General features: G+C 32.9%; 1 protein-coding gene across 1 annotated transcript; it reads right to left on the bottom strand.

The window, feature by feature from the left end:
• Positions 1 to 203: 203 nt before the first annotated feature.
• Positions 204 to 5,321, bottom strand: LOC134269872 (uncharacterized; the record flags this gene model as incomplete). The annotated part of the gene is made up of 5 exons (XM_062752060.1): positions 5,167 to 5,321; positions 4,004 to 4,180; positions 3,424 to 3,501; positions 907 to 1,133; positions 204 to 593 (listed from the first exon to the last, which is right to left on the bottom strand). Coding segments are annotated over exons 1-5 (963 nt in total), but the record flags the coding sequence as incomplete, so codon positions are not given.
• Between the last annotated feature and the right edge of the window lie 4,672 nt (positions 5,322 to 9,993).

Raw genomic sequence — 9,993 nt, forward strand, 5'->3', positions numbered from 1 at the left:
AGAGTAAAAACAATATGTTCCCCAACTTCGTTTGGGGAACATAATAAGAGAATCTAGCAGAATCAGATACATATATAGCGAATGAAAAAAAATGTCAAATTTGATCTTTTCGATGCAGAACCAATTCTTTTTTAATAATAGTGGTTGTGAAAGATTGATGTACGGGATGAGTTAAGTTCAGATAGACCAGTAAATAAACTTACCTGCTCTGTTTCGATGACTACACCATCAACCTCGTTTTCGTATTTTGTGGTGACGCCATCCTCAACCATCGTCTGTTTATCCACTGTTTCTGTCTTTTCTAGAGTTGTTTCTTGATTTTTAACTTCGCCATTTGCTGGCGTCGCCTCGCCATCCTCTGTTGGAAAGCTAGTGCCACCTACCGTCCCATCCTGCGGGGAGGAGTCAGGTTTTTCTCTAGCCTCGCTTTGGTTTACATCTTCCGTTTCCGGTTTCTTGGTTTGTTCTGAATTGTCTTCTCTGATTTCCACCTTCCGTTCCTCTGACTCTTCGTTAGTGTTGCCTTGTTCTTTTGATTTTTCTTGCAGCTGTTCAACGTCCTCCTGTGGTTGTTTCTTTTTAAATAACGGCATCTGTGTATGTACAACCGAAAATTATTGTATATAAAAACTATAAATAAATGCCTTTCTCACTGAAACTCATGGTCTGAGTGTCCAGTTGAGCTTACAATGTACTCTTAGCCGAGCTTAATAGTGTGCATTTTTGACAACTTTTGATATATGAATAAAAAAAAAAATATCAAAACAAAAGGATCTACTCAACAATATTCGTAATAAATTTTAGGGGACTTGTACTATATACTAATATAAAGGTACCTGCTTGTATATATATTCTAAAAAATGTTATTAATTGATGCGTTACCACAATCTATTTTCAGACACTTACGTCGTTAGATTCTATCTGCTCGATGAAGTCTGTGATGTTTGGAAGTGCATACGTATACTGCACCAGGGGACCGAAGCTGATTCCACTTTCCACCAGGGGCGGGATCCCCTCCTCTTCTTCTTCCTCAAGGTCAAGGCCAAGTACGTCGTCAAGGGAGATAATACTGTCACAGAATCCCGACTCGATCAGAGGTTTGGTGTCTTCTTCTACCGATTTCTGTAGGACAACTGGAATGATTAAGAGAAACAAAATTTTTACTAAATTCTGTTGGACAACTGAGGTGATAAAGAGTAAACAAATCTCTGATTTCTGTAACAAAAAATGATACACAGATAAATCTTCCATTGATGTCTCTTGGACAACTAAAATTTTAGAAAGACAAAATTTCACTGATCTGTTGGACAACTCAAATGAGTTTCTTTTGGACAACGCAAATGAGGATATATTTTGTGCATTAATAAGACAGCTGTGCATAGATTTTATTTGGGATCGTCACCAATATGTAAGCCAATTTAATTCTATTTTATCATCAAAGATACAAATTGCAATGCAGCATATTGATTTTTTACATGTTGCTAAATTAGAAAACATTTGTCTTATACTGGATCCCTGTACGTGTTTTATGATGCATCGACACCTAAAGCATTGCAAGACCTAGATGTAAATACCGGTACAAAATAATAATTATTATATGTATAGACCTCTGACGATAGTCAAAACATTGTAGGCATATACAACTAGATAACGAATTTAGGTGGATCTTTAAAAAAAAGGAAGCAAAATTGATAAATAAAGCCATTTTATTTTGCATTTTTTTTTACATAAAAAACTTAGACCTATGAACTTACGTTTATTTTGTAGAGGTGTTTGTCCGTCAGTACAGGTAGTGCACCTGGTATATAGAGGAATTTAAGCCTTACCTTGTATACAAACATAACAAGGATACAGCTGTTGCCTGCCCGCCAGTGTTACACATTTTATTGACGAATTATCAAATAAGCAGGCCCAGTGTTTCAGATGTACGAACATATAATACTTATATAACGTTTATATCTGACAAGTAGCCGAGACCTATAGGTATGGTATGTAGTTCAAAATTTGAAATAGTCCAATAGTCGATTTTAAGTCCAAAATTTTATATTGATTACAATATTTTGTATGCAACATTATACGCATATACATAAAATACACCAGTCAATCTAAAAGTTTAAATAAACACACATTGGTTGATATCTTACCTTAATTTTTAAATTCCAAATGTAACCTCTTTAGATATATGATCATATCATTTCCTTAATTATGCAGCTGTTTTTGAAAAAAAAAATCGAGAAAACCTGTGCTTATTTTATTTACTGAGTATTGGGCTTCACATCTCGTTTGTGATCTCACATTTCATTTGTAAGCTGGCTCGTTTCTCTTGTGTCAGCTCACACCTCATTACTGTGACCTCACATATGTCTTTTGTGTGATATCACATCTCATTTGTGTGATCTCATAACTCATTTGTGTGATCTCATAACTAATTTGTGTGATCTCATATCTTTTTAAAATTGTAATCTCACATCTCATATGTGTAATTTCACTTTTCATTTTGTGATATCTCATTTCTCATCTCATATCCTTTGTCACTGAACAAAGCATTTGAAGGAAAGACAACTCTCCGTTATGTAGAAAAAAGACATTATCAGCAATGGCTGCAAATGTAAGAAAATCTCCATATGCCTGCTTCTTGTTTTGTTTTTCTTCCTTAAGATATGAAATAAAATGAATGTACATTTATTTAAGACTTCGCTGGCCAAATGGCCTTTCTTATTATAACCATTATCCTTGGAAGAGAGTCACTATATTTGAATGAAAAATTCAGGAATGGGACTTTAAACAACACACAGTCTATAGATCCGATGTTAAACAACCCAGTCTATAGATCCGATGTTAAACAACCCAGTCTATAGATCCGATGTTAAACAACACACAGTCTATAGATCCGATGTTAAACAACACAGTCTATAGATCCGATGTTAAACAACCCAGTCTATAGATCCGATGTTAAACAACCCAGTCTATAGATCCGATGTTAAACAACACACAGTCTATAGATCCGATGTTAAACAACCCAGTCTATAGATCCGATGTTAAACAACCCAGTCTATAGATCCGATGTTAAACAACCCAGTCTATAGATCCGATGTTAAACAACACACAGTCTATAGATCCGATGTTAAACAACCCAGTCTATAGATCCGATGTTAAACAACACACAGTCTATAGATCCGATGTTAAACAACCCAGTCTATAGATCCGTTGGTAGACGTTATTCAGACTTGAAAAGGTTACAGTCCGAGGACTATGAATTTCCTGTCTCATGTGTCCATTGCAAGAACTAGGCATACAAGAACTAAGTACTTAAGAGAAATACGACCCGATAGGTGTATATAGTTTAAAGTTATTGCTAAAGACGGTAATATAAAAAATATTCAGGAATAAAACACAAAAATCTATTATTAGTGATGACGTTACCTTTGTTGTTTTTCTCCGTCATGTTGGGGGATCCCCTTCCGCCCTCTGACCTCTTCGTTTTCTTCTTTTCTGTTTTAACTAATTAACTTATCAAATTAATATATAATATGGAATTGCTATCATAGTTGTTTAATTTCATTTTTAAAATTATTGATAAGAATAAATGACAAAAATTTACTCCCACATGTATTTAATTAAATCATAAAATGCTTTGCCGGATTAAGGTTTATTATACCTCTGATAAGAGAGATAACTTTTATTTGGGATTTTAAAATGGTTGTCAAGTTCATTGTCTAAATTAATTAGTGTTAGGTTCAAGGTCAATTTTAATTAAAAAAATGTACCGCAAAGTATGATGAAAATATGTATATTTTGATTACTGTGAAATCGCTTTCGTGGTTTTCGTGTTACAAAAAGAATGTATGTTCACCATGAAATGTAATTTTTCACAGAAATTACTCCTCACAAAAATCTTCATCCGTGAACCCATATTTTTTCATGGAACCACGAAAATTTGACCCCACGAAATTTGCTATTTTACATTTTTTTTCATATAAAATCTATTGTCATTCGTGTTTACCATGTTTGCTTCTTTTCTTCTTCCTGTTTCTCCTCCGACCCCCTACAAATATCCCCCGGTCCTCAGATTCAACAAGAATTGCTGAATTAATGGCATTTTGTATTTTCACTTTCAGGGCACTTCGCATATCTCCAACAGTAGGATGGCAGGCGAGGTTGTTAGAATAGCATGGTGTCCCTAAAAAATAGGCACAAAATATTATTAAAGGTGATTTACAAGAATGACATAGGATTCCTGGAAATATAGAGCTGACATAGGCTATTCATGAATAAGGCATTTTATCCGATGGTAAGGACATGGCATAGGCGACGGAACAAGACATTGGGAATGATTTTATCGTAGAAGGGCTTACATTTTGTTTGGTTTATCCCCTCCCCTTCTCTTTTAATTTGCTTCCGACGCCTATGAAATAAATTGATTTTTTTAATTGCTTAGAGATCTCTCCAACACACCCTGTGTGTGAACTTGAGTCAAATAATTTTATCCAATTTATATGAATTTTTTTACTTTGATAAACTATATAAAGTTTAATAAGGAAAATGCCGCGGCTGAATATAAAAATCATGATAAATTCAGAGGAAAAACACGAAACATACCAAGTTTATTGAACAAACCACGTGTAAATTGCTTATTACCCTCATAGCGCACGTGCAGTCGTGTGTTTTGTCTTATGCATGCGCTAAATAGATTCACAGGCTAGGAATGCGGCGTGGTTCACACATGTTGCCAAAATGTCTTAGTTCATTCCATGAAGAAAAAAAAATCAAAAAGCGCAACACAAGTTTATTATTAGTCATACGGAAAAACACAAATTTAATAGGTTCATTTAAATTTGAATGGAAATATTTATAAGGATAAAAAAAACTTTTCTGTTTTTTTTTTAACAATTTGCAAACAAATAAAGCTATTAAATTGTTAAACAAAATGTATCAAATGTTAAATGATGATAATAACGTATACTATAAATTGACAAAATGGCATTACTACACATGAATAGTAAATAAAATGTAATATATATGCTAGTTAAATGTAGCCATGTGCTCAAGCGTTATATCCATTTTATCCGTTAAATTACTAAATACAATCGTGTGGGGAACTAGAAGTTCCAGGTTAATTCGGAATAAAACATTATACTACGTATAAAATAATAAATAGAAACTTACCAGTAAACGGACGACTAATCTTGTGAACTAAGGAAAAGAATTCCGTTTGATAGCGATCCAACAGCAAAGTCCGTAACCGGAGCTCGTTCATCCTCGGAATCTCTCGGAATTCTTGATTCGGCGTAATACATTGATGTTACAAATAATATTTCACATAGCCTGTAATTTATTGCATTGAATATGCAGATAATTATCAACAGAAAGCAGACATGAATATGAAATAAGAATCCTACATCATCCTTTAGGTGAAGTCCTTTATGATACATGTGTCATGTTGTAAATTCAAAACTCATGACAACTTAAATTAAATGTTGTAAATTTTGTATTTACTACCATCCTGTATTAAAAAATTTCAACATGAAACGTGAATAAAGTTAAATTGAAAACAAAACACAGATTTGACTAACGAAACATTGAATATTTAAGTAAAATTTAACCCAGGCCTATAGATTTAATTATTTCATTACAAGTTTTCCATGTTTCGCAGTAATGAGATTAAAATTGAGAAAATTTGTATAAATCAAAATGGATGGTGCTGTTCTAAAGCTTCAATTTTGATTATATCCAAATCCTAAATACTAGTAAGTATACATACTATCTGTCCTAAAAACTTTACTGTTTTAGTGTTGAGTGGTGGGGGATTCAAACTCTCTATATGGAAATATTTAACTAATATTAAAAACAGTTTACCAGAGATACGAAACGATGGTTAGAAAGACAGTAACTTGATTGACTATATAAGTCCCAAATTACACATATTCCGTATTGTGCATATCGTATTATTAGGTGAAAATGTAAGCTATAAAGACAAGAGAGAGAGAGAGAGAGATTGGTACACACAGATAGAAGTCGCAAATATATAATTATATTATCTCACATACTCATTAGTGTTCCAAAATCCACAACTATATATACACAGTTAAACAGACATACAAAAAACGTGACACAAAACTATTTAAACAGCTAAACAGACATACAAAGTGAACGTGACACACAACTATCTACACAGTTATACAAAGTTATTGTGAGACATTGATAATAGTTCCTTAATTATAATCCAGATAAGCTACTCCATTGGTCTTTTTCGAGTCATTAACTGCGATACTGGACCACGGTTTCATCAAAAGGACCAGAGTCCACGTCTCACAGTGCATGGATTCGAACCCGCGACGTAAGGACCAACTCCTCCCTACTCCTTGACTCTAGGGCACAAGCTGTACCACTGCATAATGCATGCGACTTATTCTAAGTGATTCACAAAGTGATTAAAAGGTGACGAAATGAGAAACATGTTCTTTGAGGATAAAAGTTACCAGTATATGGACACATCTAACACTCAAGAAAACTTAGGTACAAGGACATTTTTCAGAAGTCTTACCCTACTGTAATGAGTTCTTTGGAATTTTTTACGGCTGAGATAAAAGAGCAAATTGTAAAATAAAAAAAAAATTATTGAAGAAAATAAACAAATAATAATGACGTTGCGCACGGTGTTGGTGTCAAAAAGTCAATAGTTACTATAACGGCGGCATTTGCGCTATTTCCATAATTTTAAAACAATTCACCATATGAAAACTATATATCATTTGGTCGGTAATTGTATACTAAATACATTTTAACAAAAATATTGATAAAAATATTCCAATTATCAAATGTATTAATTCGACTATTCACTCCATTACGTCAAAAACGCATGTAGATCGGTAACAGGAGCGTCGCACACGCAATAACAAAATGTTGATAATTTCCATAAAACAAACAATACAAACATAAAATTTAGCAGAACAGTTGAAAATATGATGTAAATGATGTAAAGTTTTACAACTGTGAAGTTGTTCTATCCGAATGATGTGAACGCGTTGTTCAAAATGCAAGACAGCGATGTAGATAAGCGTTATCCGAAGAAATATGGAAGGAACATGAAATGTCATCGGTAACTTAAAAGAAATAATTTCATGAGCAAAATCAATTTTGAAATGGCATGTCAGTGATCCTTTTTGTGTGCAAGGAACTATTTTTTAAATTAGATTGATATTTTGTGTCGATATGTATGTTGGGTTTCTGATATTAAGCCGATTTATTGTGGGGACATTGACTAAGACGATGTGTCACAAAGTTTGGAGGTTCAATGTCGCAAAGTTTTTAAGATACGTAAAATGGCAAATTTTGTAATGCTGGATAAAAAATTGATGTTGAAAATTAGTTTAAATTCTATAAAATGTTACCATGTTATTAAGGAAAAGATCTCTAGACAGAATTTTAACTTGCGGTGCCTTAAATTTTAATAATGATTGCCGTGTTACATATATGTACTACACCCAGCAGGCACACAACGTTGTTTAAACGTTGAATATTAGTTGAAGTTGGGTTTAGACGTTGATAAATCTAGATACAATATTGATTCAACGTTGACTTTTCAACGTTGAAAATTTAACGTTGAATCAACATTGAATTCAAATTGAGTTGAATTGCCAACATTGATTCAACGTCGGATCTTCGCTGAGCGGGCCAATCCTATTTTTCGCTGATAGATAATTTGGACTATGATCATGTAGGACTATAACACTGTCGGACCATAACGAGGTCGGACTTGACAAAGTCGCACTACCGTATATCATTACTAACTATTATAACTAACAAGGATGGTAAATATAGGAATTTTACACATTCAATGATAAATATGAATTCAGTACGAATTTGTCAAAGTACGAATTAAGAGGATACGCAGTAGGACATCCGGAAAATATTCAAAAAGACGGCATAACACAACCGAAAGGACACTACACCAAGATTTAATAAAAAATACTCTTTAAAGAAAACATTTCGGCATGTCAGAGAACTATAGTATCATTGAACAGACATAATTTGTCGAAATGCATATCTGGTGCATCAAAAGTTGTACCGAATAACATGTATAAAATTTGCATCTTACCTTGGAATGGTTTCATGTTCTGGACTATTTCATGACCACATGTGAAAAAACAAAATGTTTGTAAATGCTTGGGTTTTGTAACATGATTAATTTGTAAAATGTATTTTGGTGGAAATTATTGTAACACAATGAATTATTGATAGGAAATTAACACTTACTGTTTATAATATATAATTTTTTTTCGGATAGTGATATACCGTATGTTTTCATTTCAGGGGTCCTGACCCTCAGCTATAAATTTCACCTTAAATTTGTAATATTGATTTTCATAAACAGCAATAACATTAGAGCCACATGGAAAATAGTTTGAAGTATAAAGCGCTGCTTATTTTTTCAGAAATGATTTGTATGTGCAGATCATGAAATGAAGAAATTGAACACAGAGAATAGAAAGAGTAACGATTTATTACAACGGAGCGATGTTTCCTAAGTCAGAAAATCACAATGTTGTATACATGTGGTTGTAAGAAAAAAATATATCTTTGATGAGGAGTTATCTTTCTTCTAAATATTTCTTCACGTGAGAAAAAAGTCATTCTAATTAAAATACTGTATTAAGTACTTGAAATATTAAACCATTTTTAAAATGGTACTTTAAAAGATACAACATATTCAATTTATAAGGCATGTGATGTTGGATTTAAATGTTTTATTGTTAAATATAATAAAATAAGTATAAAGAAATTTGCAAAAAAAAAAAAAATAGAAAGTAATGTTTCCATCATATGTTTGATCTCATCAAATTGACTACTCAGAAGTCTCAATTAGCAAACCGATTAAGAAAACTGAGAGTAGTATTACTACTTGGTACTTTGAATGCTATCAGTCTTATCAGACAATTATGAAGGCATCTTAGCAACCGTGCAATGAAACGGTTAAAATTTTAAGTAAATATATTATTACTATATGACACCCACCTTTCCAAAATAAATAATTGAATAAATGTTGAATCAACTGCTTTTTCAACGTATAATCAACGTTGATTATCAATGTTGATTCAATGTTAAGACTTCAACGTTGATACAAATTTTCAAAATCTAACATAAAATCAATGTTGAATCAACATAGAAAAACAACGTTGATTCAAAGTTTATTCAATGTTGTGTGCCTGCTGGGATGTAGCTATATGTCACAATTGAATTTGACGGCAAAAACGTCACGTTTAAATCCTACACTCCAGCAATAACCTACATTTTAAGAATTCATTTTCTAATTTGGCACCAAGCAACGTTTAATACAAAATTCAATTTAATTTGAATTCAATGTTGAATCAACGTTACATTTTCAACGTTGAAACGTCAACGTTGAATCAATATTTTATGTATTTATCAACATCTAAACCCAACTTCAACTAATATTCAACGTTTAAACAACGTTGTGTGCCTGCTGGGAAAAAATATGCCAGTCCAAACAAGCCTTCCTTATTCCAATGGCTTCCAGTTTAATAGCCCTTATAACTGCAATATTCGCCACACCCTATGAACGTATAGGACAAGTATAAAAGTGGAATCCGGCTGATGTTGTTACCGCTCCCTAATCTGACCATTCTGGCCTAACCGGTCACTTTTATACTCACGCTAAAAATAACCAGCCACTACGGTAAAACATAAACAACAGATAAAATATACAAAAACTAAACACCCACCAATACACACAAACAATTGAATCAACTTTATTACACCTACACTGCAGTAGATAATTAGTTCAGTTATATTTAAAACAAAATCCCGAGTCAATATCACTTTTTCTTTGCTCAGCATATTTTTGCTGTTTTATTTTGAATCCCTTGATGTATTACAGATTCCTTTTAATTCTTCAGCATTCTGTGAATCTCTTTCCCTATTTTCCATCCCTTCTGTTTCTTGAGGAACTGTATTTGAGTGAAGTTCACTGTC

The sequence above is a fragment of the Saccostrea cucullata genome, unplaced genomic scaffold (genome assembly GCF_032062105.1).
Source record: "Saccostrea cucullata isolate Sc308-1 unplaced genomic scaffold, CSIRO_AGI_Scuc_v1 ctg18221, whole genome shotgun sequence".
Classification (NCBI taxonomy): domain Eukaryota; kingdom Metazoa; phylum Mollusca; class Bivalvia; order Ostreida; family Ostreidae; genus Saccostrea; species Saccostrea cuccullata.